At 51.4% G+C, this 12,685-nt stretch overlaps 2 protein-coding genes across 2 annotated transcripts; one reads left to right on the plus strand and one right to left on the minus strand.

The window, feature by feature from the left end:
* The first annotated feature begins 70 nt into the window (after window positions 1–70).
* Window positions 71–1,595, plus strand: LOC104410906 (angio-associated migratory cell protein-like). Its single transcript, XM_010021202.1, has 4 exons — window positions 71–170; window positions 621–711; window positions 999–1,153; window positions 1,322–1,595. The coding sequence occupies exons 1-4, from the start codon at window positions 85–87 to the stop codon at window positions 1,395–1,397; spliced, it is 408 nt and encodes a 135-aa protein (XP_010019504.1). The 5' UTR covers window positions 71–84; the 3' UTR covers window positions 1,398–1,595.
* Window positions 1,596–2,000: 405 nt separating this feature from the next.
* Window positions 2,001–12,058, minus strand: ARPC2 (actin related protein 2/3 complex, subunit 2, 34kDa; the record flags this gene model as incomplete). Its single annotated transcript, XM_010021203.1, has 9 exons — window positions 2,001–2,442; window positions 3,335–3,435; window positions 3,864–3,964; window positions 5,338–5,464; window positions 7,655–7,748; window positions 8,170–8,356; window positions 8,921–8,966; window positions 10,916–11,028; window positions 12,024–12,058. Coding segments are annotated over 9 exons (829 nt in total), but the record flags the coding sequence as incomplete, so codon positions are not given.
* Window positions 12,059–12,685: the final 627 nt, after the last annotated feature.

The following is a 12,685-nucleotide window of genomic DNA, read 5'->3' on the forward strand; positions in this document are numbered from 1 at the left end:
CCCTTCCGCTCTGCTCGGAGTCCCCTTCCGCTCTGCTCGGACACTATCCAGCCTCCCTCCACACAGGTGGTGTGCGTGTTCAAGATGGAAAGCACGGCCCCCAAGGCCCCTGGTGGCAAGAGCGAGGAGGCAGAGTCCAACTCGGTGGAGTCCCTGGGCTTCTGTAATGTGTAAGTGTCAGGACAGCCCCTCTTCAGGGCAGGATCTTGCATGGGGCGGATGTTACAGACAGAGCCATTTCCATTCCTCGCGCTTGCTCTGCTGCATTTCTCTCCTCCATCCTCCCCAACTGGCTGTGGGTCACTTGGGTGTGACATGGAGGACAAGGGACACCATATGATCAGTCCTCCCTACAACCTGTGGGGTTTCTGAGCTAGTCTGATGGGCCAAGATAGCCTCCAGGTGTGACTGCTAGGGATCTTTCCTACCAGGACAATGTCTTCTCCCTCGTGAACCTCAGGCTTGTTACTGACTCTTGGTGTCCTGTTGGGTTTCCTATTTAGGTTGTCCCTCACCGTCTTGATATGCTGTAGCCCTCAGTGCAGGGTGTGCCTTCAACCTTGATGTGCTTCCATCCCTGCTTCCCCCAGGCCCATGTAACACCATTCCCCTCTCTACAGGATGCCATTGGCTGCTGTGGGGTACCTGGATGGCACGCTGGCTATCTATGATCTCTCCACACAGAGCCTGAGGCATAAGTGCCAACACGAGGTACTGCCCTACCCCCCTCTCCCTTCGCCTGGGGGGTGCTCTTTGGGCCCAGCCAAGACCTCCCTTGGAGCCCAGGGGCTTTCCTGGGCCCAGTTCCCAATTTGTGCTTCTCCCTCTGCCCCTTGGGCTTCCCCAAAGGTAGCCACAGTCCCTGCACAGAGGATGTGCCCCAATGCCAGGCCCTGGGGGCTGGCCCTCCTATCCAGACAACGCTGGGGGAACCCGTGGGGGGAGCTGAGCCTTGCTGGGGTCCCCAGTCCTCACCCTGTGGCCTCCCCCTGCCGCAGTCGGGGATCGTGCAGTTGCTGTGGGAGGAGAGCTCGGCTGTGGTGTACACGTGCAGCCTGGACGGGGCTGTGCGTCTCTGGGACGCGCGCTCAGGGAAGATGATCAGCGAGTACCGAGGGCACTCGGCCGAAATCCTCGACTTCGCTGTCAACAAGTGAGTGGGGACCAGGGGTGGGGGAGCCATCATGGGCTGTCTCTCCTTTGGGTACCCCTGGGGGCTGTTGCTCAGGTCCATGCTCAGAGTTGAAAGTCCCAGCAGGGAGTGGGGCAGATCAGATGCCCGAAGTCTCCAGCCCCATCTCTGAGCCTCGTCTCCCTGCAGGGATGCCTCCATCGTGGTGACGACCTCTGGTGACCACCAAGCCAAAGTGTTCTGCGTGCAGCGTCCCGATCGCTAGGAGCTGTGCTGAGGGATGTGTCCTGGATCTGCCAGGTGCTCGTGTACAGGGAGAAGAAGGAGATAGGTTACACCACCCTTCTCCAGCACGTGCTTTGTAATTTTCCAGTCTGCCTCACCTTGCCCTCACCATCCGGGGGCCAAGCCTGGGGTTTTGTATGAAAGTGTCTTTTAATTATATAAATTATTTCACTTAACTGGATGCCATCTACTCTGCTTGTTGGGGGGAAGAGGACCTGTGGAGCTACACTCCCTCCCTCCTCAGGAATCTCCCCAGCACCCAGCCATGGCTTCAGGAGCAACAGCAGCCAGTTTTATGCTGGTCTGGGTGGAGGCAGAGACCCCCAGTCCTAGCTCTCCCTGCCAGGGGGAAGGAAGGGGCTAGGGTAAGGTGCAGACTGCTAACCGAGGGTAGGAGAATACTGCTCTGTGCAGCCCTGGGAGTTCCTTAATGCAACATGCTACTCAGTCCTGGACCCCAAGACGGAGATCACCAAGTAATTTCCTCCGGGATACAGTCATTATACAGTAAAGACCAGGCCCTTTGCACCTATGACTCCAAACAAGGCCACATGTGTGTTGACAAGCCAAAGCCCCACAGCACTTAAGATAGAAAGATCTCCTTTATTAATGAACCCCAACAGTATTTCTTCAGATACAGGAGTTTTGAACTCAAATACTCAGAAGAAAACAAGTTAATATTGCATTATTCTCATAAGAAATACTGCAACTTATTTCCAGTAACATATTGCAAAGCGAAACAGCTTGAAAAGAAAAAAAAAATAAAAAAGAAAAGAAATTAAGTCAATCAAACTGGAATTAAGGTTTTTGTTTCTTGGAACGATCGAGTCCTCGCAAGCACAGCTCGTTTCTGCAGATTACTCCCCAAACTGTCGTACAAACAGACCCCGATTGCTTGAATTCCTTATGAGCCCACAGAGGTGCAACATTAAAAGCTACGATTATCAGGTAGCAAGTGCCCCAACCTTCGTCCTCCACGGCAGCCTCGGGGACCCCGGAGTTAACGGGTTGTGAATGTCTTCCCCCTGGAAGGATGCAGAGAAAGGTCAGCACAGCCCTAGCGCTGTTCTGGGTGCCCCAGGGTGGCTTTTGGTGGGGCACAAGCTTGCACTGAGCTCTCAAAGCCAGAGCTTGCAGGCATTTGTGGCTGCAGAACCAGGTCATGGGACTGTGGGGAGGGGGTGGCCTTTGCACTCAGGACAACTCTGCTGCCCTGGAGCAGAACTCAAAGGGGACATGCCAGGATGCGCAGAAGGATGCCAAGGGGCTCTGGGATCTGCAGAGGGAAAGGGACCCAAGGGAAATGTGTGCATGCAACTGCTCTTCTCCACTCACTTATATCTGGGCTCCTTTACCCACATGAGGGAGCCAGCCAGGCAGCATGGTGGCCCAGGAGTGCTCCTGACCCCAAGGCCAAGGAGCTCTGGACAGTGGGCAGCAGGAACCTGCTCCAGCACCCACAAACCACCAGGAAGGACCTGGCCATTCTCCTAAGTTGGGGCTGCCCCCAGAGCCGATCCATCAGCTTTAATAAACAGGGGAAAAGCCCCATGAATGCCACCACAGGCTCAGGGGAAGAGACAATTGAAACACCAGAGCTCTAAGAGGCATGTACGAGCCTTCTTTTGCAAAGGACTTGCCAGCACAGGGTCTGCCACAGACCCAGCTCCTCAAAGGATGCATGAGGCAGCAAGCAAGTGGGGTGGAGGGAGCACAGGTGTTCTGGGAGGCCAACACACTGTGATCCAGCCTTTTACCTCAAGGCACACAGGCAAGCACCCCTCTATGAAAGCACCCTTTCTCTCTCAGATGGGGTCCCAGCACATAAGCCCCTGGTCTGGTCATCCCCACAGCATCCCATCCCTCCCCAGGCTGGAGAATACCAAGGTGAGAAGTAGCAAACTTGTGGCTACTCACGTAATTGTTTTCATTTCTTTCTTCTCTGCGTCTGGACGGGCACTGTTCAGCACCTTGAGGAAATCTGATGTTTTCGCCCTCATACGCGTGTGTATATAGGCCTGTGTTTCATTAGGACAAAAGAGGAACACATCAGGATCCTATTTTCACAGCTGAGATTTCAGGACACAGGGTAGGAGCTCTTTTTCTGCTCCTTGCTGGGAAAACACCTAAGCATGAGGAGAGTCCAGGAGGCAGCAGTTCCCCTGAACAATTACCCTCATTTCTGTTCCCAGAAAGAGAGGAAATCGGGTCCAAACGGGAAAAGTCCTAGTTCACTGCTAGGGGAAGCAACCAGGCATTGCCTGTGCCAAAGAGCAGGGAGAAGGTAATGATGCATCACTTTCCACCTCTGCATGACGGGGAAGGGCAATGCCAGACCCTAAGTGAGCTCTTAGGGGGGCACCCGTGCCCCATGCTCCTTGCCAGCAGCACCCAGGTTAGATGGGCTGAAGCTACCCTGTATCCCCCAGTTCCATCCCATCAGTACCTTTGAGCACTTGATGTGATAGTGCAGGTAATCCCGGAATGTGTGAATCAGGTTTATGGTGTTGTCTCTGGCAGCAGCATTGGTGTGACGGGGGAACAGCACTGAAACAAAAGGGTGACACAAACTGTTAATGCCTCTTGAGGCTACCAAAGGGTTTCAGACTCCTCCAGTGCTGGAGGCTTCAGCGTGCTGCTCCAAATAGCTACTATGCTCTCTACAAAGAGCCCTTAACACCAAGATTAAGCAGCAATTGTGATTTTAAACACAGGGCTTAACAGCACTTTCCCACATCTCCTGCAGCAGCCTGGACACAGCCATTGCACTCCAGAGGACGCAGACAAGGCCAAGTGCCCAGAGATGACGGAACTGCAGGAAAATGCATGATGCTACTTCAGTGCCTGGGAGAGGCAAATGGAGGAGAGAGCTGGGAGGCAGACAAGGGAGGCAGATCCACTCTGCCCTTGGATCTTGAAATCAGCTGTGGGTCCCTGCCTGGCAGCTTGCCGGTCCTGTGACACAGCTACACTTGGTTACAGCCAGGGCCGGGCTCATAGCTGGCTCTTTCCACAGGCTGGCGCTGTGCTCAGCGTCCCAGATCCAAGGGCTGAAAGACCTTTTTGTCTGGGTGATGATCTCACCTGGGACTGTCAGATCAGATAACACAGAAATTGTGCCTCAACAAGAATGAAGTTTTGCTCATGTCCTAAACCTGCCTTAAGACAGCCCTCCCATAGCTGATGAGCTGCTCTAACCTCAAGGCACCATTCCCAGCACAAGAGGAGGGCAGTGCTAGCCTCACCTTCCCCTGCAGTGCCTGTGCTCCACCTCCAAGCTCTGAACTGCAGGAATGTCAGCCTGAGACACCCTAACTCTGACCCCCAATTTCTCTGGAAGACACCTTTCCCTTTGAACAGGACAGGGTTTGGACTCCTCAGCTCAGCCCTAAGCAGTACTGCCCAGGAGGAAGTGATGACTCTTGTGGCCAGCACCTCTGCAGGCAGGGGAAAGGCTTATCAGAGATGGGACTGTTTGGCCCAGAGCAAAGAGCAGAGCAGGAGAAGCAGAACTCACTGCCCTGTTCCTGCTCTCAGATTGCCTCTGCTGATCAAGCACTGCACAGGTACCTGCAGCTGGACAAACAACAAATACACTTGCATGAAATCACCAAGAAACCTCCATTTTCCATAAAATCACCCTTCCCTTGCTCCCAAATGCTGAGCTTATTTCTTAGGCAGACACTAAGAGCTCACTGGCTGCTTCCACACCTTCTCACCCACAGCACAGCTGAGGTGACCTGATACAGCAAAGGGACATGCAGAAGGGGGCAGACAACACAGAACACAACTCCAGAGTCTCTGCAGCTGCAATAACTCACTTGAACACTCGAGGAAGGTGAATTCCTCTTTGGTTTTCATGCAGCAGCAGGAACCTCTCTCCCCCCAAAGCATCCCCACAGCTCAGAGCTGCCTCTTACCAAAGGTGATGTAGCCAATATTGTCGCCAACAGCCGCGTCTGTGTCTTTCAGCTCCAAGGGTGGCTCCCTGTGGCTGAAGAGCACCTGTGGGGCTGTGTGACTGGCCCGGCGACCCTCCTTGAACTCCTGAGCAAGGCAAAGCAAAGTGAGTCCTGCTGTGGCATTCCAGCTACACACTGAGAAAGCAAATGGGGTTTCCCCAGTCCCACAGGGCAACTGAGCAGGAGGTTTCCCAGCTTTCTCTGAATGGGATGAGTCCCCAGCAAAACCAGACCAAACCAGATGGCTGCACCAGGTTTGGGGTGGTTTTCAGCATCCCACTTCCTGCCATGGGCATTTTGTGTAAGGGACACCTCAGCCTGAGCAAGAGCATGAAACAGCACAGCTCCTGCTGGAAAGTCAACGCTATCAGTGCTTCCAGTGAAAGTGGGCAGCACCCATCACCCCAGGGGAAAGGAAACTCTCAGGGCTGAAAGGCAAGGGCTCCATCGCATTTCATGTAAAGGTTCAACTGTTCGAGCAAGCATATCCCACCAGGAGTCTCTGTCAGGGCATCAGGAGGCATCTATGGCATTTGAAGCTTGTGTGCAAACCTCTCTGACAGCAGCACGATCCCCACATCACATGAAATGAACTGGCTCTGCATTTCAGGAATTATATGACTGTCCCTATGTGGAGCTGGGAAAGTCCAGATGCTGTTCTCCTGTCCCAGGGCAAGGCAGCCTCCCCTCTGCGTCACTGACCCCCAGCCCAACCTACAGCTCATCAGTCAGCCCTGGCCTCTCCTCCTTGCTAAGCACAACTCACCCTGGGAAGGACAGCAACATCTGTGCCTCTTTTAGAGAACCGAGTAGTTCACTGGGGTTTCCTTAATGAAATGCTTAGCTTGCACTTCTGCCTGCTCATGCCAGAGGGTGAAGTTGTTCAAATGGCTTCACTGGTTAGTTAATGGTCAGATTTTCTCCATGAGAGCCCAGATGAGCAGCCACCATGCCTGACTGGGCTGGGTTATGCAAGAGCAATAGCTGGAGGCAAGGAGCCATCATGACTCAGAGTGGAAATTCTTGTGGCTGGGCAAGAGCAGGGTTTGCTGTTGTAAAACCAAGAACTTGGGACATGGAGACTCTGGGACAGCCACTGCCTTGAAGCCCTGCCACCTCCCTGGGACCCCACAAACCCTGTTTTGTTCACTTCACACCTCCCTCCCTGTCTTAAAAGCTGAATTCCAGGCTGTGGGATATGCTGATGGGATAAAACTCAAAGCCAGAGCAGATGTCCTGTCTACAGCAGAGCTGCAAGATAATGTCTCCCATCACAGCAGACCTTGTTGAAAGACCCCAATACATGTAAACTGGTATCCAGCAGACTGGGCTAGAAAGTTATTATCCATGAGGCTGTCAGCAGCATGGGCTGGCAGCCCTGAATGGATGAGCTAAAGCTCCTCTAGCCCTGGAACACCTTCAGGGCCCTTCTCCACAGCTATGCCTGTGCAGGAGGCTCCCTGGGTGCTTCAGCAGACAGAATGTAAGCTAGGTGGGCCAGGGACATGGATCATCCCCTGTACCAGCATGCACAAAGCCTTCCCTAACTGTAAGCAAATGTCTCGATCTCCACAGGCTGCAAGTAGTTGCTAACAGACACGCAAAGTGTTTACTATGGGCCTCTTAACACTTCCCAGCTAAATGGCAGTTGCAAAGGGTAACCAAACCCAGAAGTACTTGTTATTATGACGACTGATTCAAGCCCACAAACTAAGCAAATCCATCTCTCTGAAAAGCTCAAATTCGAGAACTCATTGCAGCATGTGAGAACAACCACGCTGAGCTGCTGAGCCTCTCTGTAGCATTTGAGCATCAGTAGGAGCAAGCTTTGAGGGGAAGACAACTCTCAGCACCACCCCAGGCATGGCACATCATCACCTCGCCGCTTCTCTCTATATCCTCCCCACCACGCTCAGCTCCTCAGCTGGCTGGGAATCTCTACACCACAGCTTGCTGCACTACAAGGCCTCAGGGTGGATACTGAAGTATTCATCATGGTGTGTCTCATCTGTAACACCTTTGGTTGTCCATACAAGCAAGACCATAAACAATAAAGATGCCAGTGCAAGAACCTGGATTGCAAAATACACTGCCTATGCGAATGAACATGGTTTTTCCATCTCAGTGCAGCCTGGAGCCCTGCAAGCATTTCTCTACATTAAATTGCCTGTGAGCTCACTTCAGCCTAACATCTGCTTCTTTGGCAATGCTCTTTCAAGCATGAAGGCATCTGAATCAAGGACCAGACCCTTCCCCTGTAATTCAGTTTCCATACCTGCATAAACACCTTCCCGATCACCACGTCATCGTCATCCTTAAACACCGTGCTGAACACAACTGTCACACGGTCCTTTTTTGCCTCGACATACCTGCAGGTGGGCAAGAATGGAGAACCCAGCTGTGAAAAGGAGCTAAGCAGTACAACTGGACGAGGAAGCAACCATATGATGAGGTTAAGCAGATACAACAACGATTCACAGGCCTGGCTGCCAAAAATTTCCCTCCCTTGAGACAGTATTTACAGGGAGCAAAACATTTCTGCTGGGAGCAGTCAGTTCCTCTCCTGCGTGCAGCCACAAGTGCTGCCACTAACAGACACTATTCTGTAACATATCTGCAGCCCAAGGGATGAGCATTACCCTCGCTGGATACTTTGACAGCCTAGGACAGGCCCTTAATACCCTGCCAAAGTATTTTGGATTTCCTGACTTCCCATTGCAACCTACAGCTGTGAGCAGGAGCAGAGCTGAAAGCTGTCCAACACCCGTGCTGCTTGGTTTGAACACTTACATTGTCTCATCGTCCCTGTAGTGGATGACAGCTCTTTTTTCTCCTTCTTTGCCCTCTTCCTGGAATTTGAAATACTTCTCGAAGACTGAAGCAAAGCAGTTGCGCTTCAACATGCCAGCTTGGTGCACAACACTGTCCTTGTCTGCAGGGAGGTTCTCCAGGTCGTAGAGCAAAGAGACATTGTAACCTGGGGATGGACAGCCACTAGCCTTAATATCTTAATGAAGCCAGAGACATTTTCCACAGAGACACCTACAGCCCTCCCTTTGCTTTAAGCCCTCCCAAAAGCCCCAGGGGTGAGTGCTTCCCACTCCAAGCACAGCCAGAAGCCATGCCTGAACTCGGTGTGTGGCCATGGCAACGTTCCTAGGGCTCCTTCCCAAGCTCCCAGATGCACGTGCTGGCTGAACTGCTCCCAAGTTTCTGCAGTGAGTAGGAAGAGATGCTGTCACAGGTAACCATGGTTTTCCTGTGTCTCACAAAGCATCTCTGAGCAGAACAAAGACCCCAACCGTGGGAAACAGAGGCTTCCTGGAGGAGGGCTGCATCAAGAATTACAGCTTGCACTGCAAGCTACTTCAGCCCTGCTGTACCTGAGCTACCTTTTAAATTGCCATTCATTGTACAGAGAGCCCCAAGATATCAAACTCTTGAAGTGCAGTCTTCACTCGAGCATTTCTGAGGCACTTTAAGTCATTTTGGAATCGCATTCACACACACACACACAGAGTAAATGTTATTGCAGAGTTACCTGATTCAGGATTTACTAAGTAGTTTCCATAGACTTTCTTCAATACCTAGGAAAGAAATTACACATTGAGAGCACAAGCTGTCAAGAGGTGTTTCCTCCTGCACAGCCCAGGCCATGTTTGGTCTCCATCCAGAAACATCAAATTACAGCATTGGCCTCTCCTAGTCTAGATGAACTTAGTTAAATACTAAGTCATCAGCTTTTAGTACTATTGGCTGCTCCTGCTCTAGGCAGAGCTCCCTGAATTCCACTCACAGGGGACACACTGCAGGACAGAACTCAACTTTTTAAAGTTCTTGCCAGTCTTGATCTTGCATGGAGAGGAAAACCCCTTCCATATGCCTCGTATCTTTAAAGAGCTGTCAGCAGAGCTTGACACAACGGTTCTGCCCATTCAAAGGCAGGTGCAAAGCACGCCCTGTCTCTCCACCTGCAGGAAGGCAAGTTCAGAGCTGGGATCAGGCACTGTGTGGCTGGGTGATCGCCTGCCCTGCCTCAGCTATTGCATGGGGCAGATGGGGATGGAGAGGAAACCACCAGGCAGCTTGGATGCTTCTCAGGCGCAGAGCCACCTACAGCACACTGAAAAACCTTTCTTCAAACATAATCACTGCTGAATTTCACATCAATGGTAATTTCTGATTGAGCCATAGCTCTGTGTCGATAAGGGGGCCAGGAACAGGAGGTATTTCACAGAGAAGAACGTAACAACACTGTGGCAGAACTGGCCCTCCTGGGATGACACCCACCACCACACCGAGAGGATGCATGGTCTCTCTGTGTGCCAGAACCTCCTCTCAGCAGTCTGCCTGCCTGCAACAGCCCAGGGAGATGCTTTGTCTTAGTAGGAACCCCACTTTGTGCTCTTCAGTGGAGTTTCACCAAAGACAGAGCAGAAACAAGCTCCATCGTCTCCAGGGAACCACAGAAAGCAAGCTTGATAACTGGCAATTTAAAAGTGTAATTTCTATTTAGTCAGCACTCCCAAGGCAGTTCTTCAGACATCCCCTTTTCCTCTAAAAGCTTGGGAAGTTGCCTTCCACCACCACAGCAATGGCTGCTGGTGCACAGTGGTGTCAGCCGCTCGCCCACCACAGCTCTCCTGGGATCACATCCCGTACCAATCCTCACTGAACAGCAGTACCTTCAGAAGCAGGCAATGCTGCTCCTAGAAAGCTCTGCACACAGGAATCAGGAAAGCAGGACACTCAGTCACATTTATTCTGGCCTTGCAGCAACTCTCAGGAATTCACTTTGGGTTCAATCACCTCTAGAGTTTCTCACCAGACTCACGATAAACTCATGGAGCATTTCCCTTGTTTTCCTCCCAGGGCAGACACCCAGAGGCAAAGGCCTCCTGGAGAGCCTTGAGTGAACCCCCTTTGCTACCATGCAAAGATTTGACAACTGACTCGGGAACTGAGTCACACTTCCTGCCCTGCCACCCAACCACGGCTCAGAGAGGCTCCTGCTTTCTACCATAAATGGCCCTCCCCAGCCCCAGCCCATTCAACAGGAACTGAACCTGCTGCTTCTCACAGCAGCAGCAAAAAGGGAACCAGTCTGCAGATCGAGGTCTGCACACAGAGGAGGAGCCCATCACTTGCTCTCAAGTGTGGTTAGAGTCAGAAGAGCAGTGCCATGTGTCTCCCAATTGGTCTTGGTGCTTTCCTTTCACTTGTGGGCTCAGCACATCAGTCAGGGAAAGTGCTCCTATATGGTCAGCCCTCACACCCATTTGGACTTTCAAAATTAATGGCACCTTTTGCCCTTCAGGCCGTAGGGTCATATAAGATTATTTCTTATTCACAAGAGAGTGTGCACACACTTTGCCCTTGTCTTCCAAGCCTGGATGGCACAGGGCTGCTCGTCTCACCAGCATCATATGGGAGCACAGGTATTTATGGGTTAGACATGAGACCCACCACCATTGCAAGGACATGGCCTGTGCTAAGACAGTATCCTCAGGCTCAAGGCCCAGAGATGCTCACTCACCTCATCAGCACCGTGTTCCTGGAGTTCCTTATAGAATTTCAGAGAAATACTGACCATCACTTTCGTCTTGTCTCCATTGGGGTTTGAAATATGGTAAAGGACGCCATCAAAGTCTGTGAAGCAAGGAAGAGAAACATGGGGGAACAGAACCAGTTCCTATTTCTGAGGAAGGTTTTCCGTACATGTTCTAGGAACTGCATCAAGCAACACTGTTCCCCCTGATCCAGCCCTGACACATACACCAAGAGAGAAACCCATAATTAAGGGAAGTCGTACTGTCATGTAGGGCAACCTGTTATCATTCAAAGGGCTGAAACAGTTTTGACACCTGTCCATCACAGAAGGCTTTAGTCTAGTGTCATTTAGCATCCCTGACGCATCTGCTTGTGCCCAATGCACACAGGATACAAACATGCAGAGATGGGAGCCTTCTGGATGGCCAGCACAGACAGTGACTGACATGCTCACCAGGCCAGAGATGCAGCCTGGAGGAGAAAATATCTCTGCCAGCTTAGGCAGTTCAGTGACTGCCTGCTGAGACAGCTTCCACTTCACTGAAGAATGGGCAGGGAGGGCAGGAGACAGGGAAAGGCAACCCTCCAGCTACCTTCCCCATGGAGCTCTGCAGCTTACACAGATTCTTGACAACAGAAGCAAAAAAACAGCTGCTGAATGAACACTTGAACTTCCTTGGCACTTCTCATCCTAGAGAGCAAACTTCAGACACTGAATTCATCTTGCCTGTCACCTCAAGCCAGCTTTCTAACAACCCAAATCAAATGATGCTAAAGACCTAGTAACAAGTAGCATCAAGGGCAGGACTGGAAAACAGGTGAGGTAAAAGAGCACAGAGCAAACAAAGTGTTGGCACCACTGAACTCACTGCTGTGGTGAAAGCCCCAGGGAAGGAAGACAGACAGAGAAAACAGTGGGCAGCCAACAAAGCCCCAGCTCTGGGAATGCTGCAGTGTGTCCACACCATCTGCCCCTGCACAGCTCTCCTGTCCCTGCAGTGGCTGGGTGAATTTGGGCACACCAGGTGTAACCCTGGGCAGACCATTCAAGCCAGCCCTTTTTTCAGAGAAGTCAAGAGAGCCATGGTGCTTACCTGCAAATGTTACTTCTACTGCCTCTGGTTTATTTCTAAAAAGCAAAGAAAACAAGGGAGGTAAGTGAGAACTCAGCAGCCTCCAACCTGCAAAGGAAAGAGGATTAATTTCCAATGCCTTTATTTCTCACAAGCAGCTCCACCTGGAAACCCTTCTATCTCCTGCTGTTCAACTAGCGGATAACCTTCAACAAGAGATCTTCGACTTCTCCCCATTCCTATAAGCACCAGTTTTACCCCAGATGACATAAAACAGTGCTTGAAGCTGGCAGAGATGCAGAACAGACATGATACAGGTTTGGGGACAGGCTCTTTTTAAAGTTCCTGCAACTTCAAGGAATGGACTCCAAGGCTGAGCAGTCCCCCCAGAATACTTCAACACTATGCCAGCTACCTCTGCAGAGAAAACTCTAAATCTGGGTTTGCTCTAATTCTGCCCAGTGTGGTCTCTGGGATCCCCAATAAGCAATAAGGATACCTTGTGAGCCAAAGGTACATCACATCTTACACTGTGGGCATGATGATTTAACATCTTAACAAACTCTATTAAAGTAGGATCCTTTGAAAGATCTACTTGCTTCTGAAAAGTGATTCTGTTGGGACTGGCACGATATAAACTCTTTGGCAGCTCCAAGGGGACTGGTATTAATAGGTCATTCTCC

This window comes from Nestor notabilis, unplaced genomic scaffold, assembly GCF_000696875.1.
Source record: "Nestor notabilis isolate BGI_N333 unplaced genomic scaffold, ASM69687v1 scaffold34368, whole genome shotgun sequence".
In the NCBI taxonomy this organism is placed as follows: Eukaryota; Metazoa; Chordata; class Aves; order Psittaciformes; family Psittacidae; genus Nestor; species Nestor notabilis.

Bases quoted from the DNA above. Each gene is read 5' to 3' on its own strand.
- LOC104410906 (XM_010021202.1), top strand. From the start codon at position 85: ATGGAAAGCACGGCCCCCAAGGCCCCTGGTGGCAAGAGCGAGGAGGCA. The intron at 171-620 runs GTAAGTGTCAGG...CCCTCTCTACAG, and splicing joins TCCCTGGGCTTCTGTAATGT to GATGCCATTGGCTGCTGTGG. The intron at 1,154-1,321 runs GTGAGTGGGGAC...GTCTCCCTGCAG, and splicing joins CTCGACTTCGCTGTCAACAA to GGATGCCTCCATCGTGGTGA.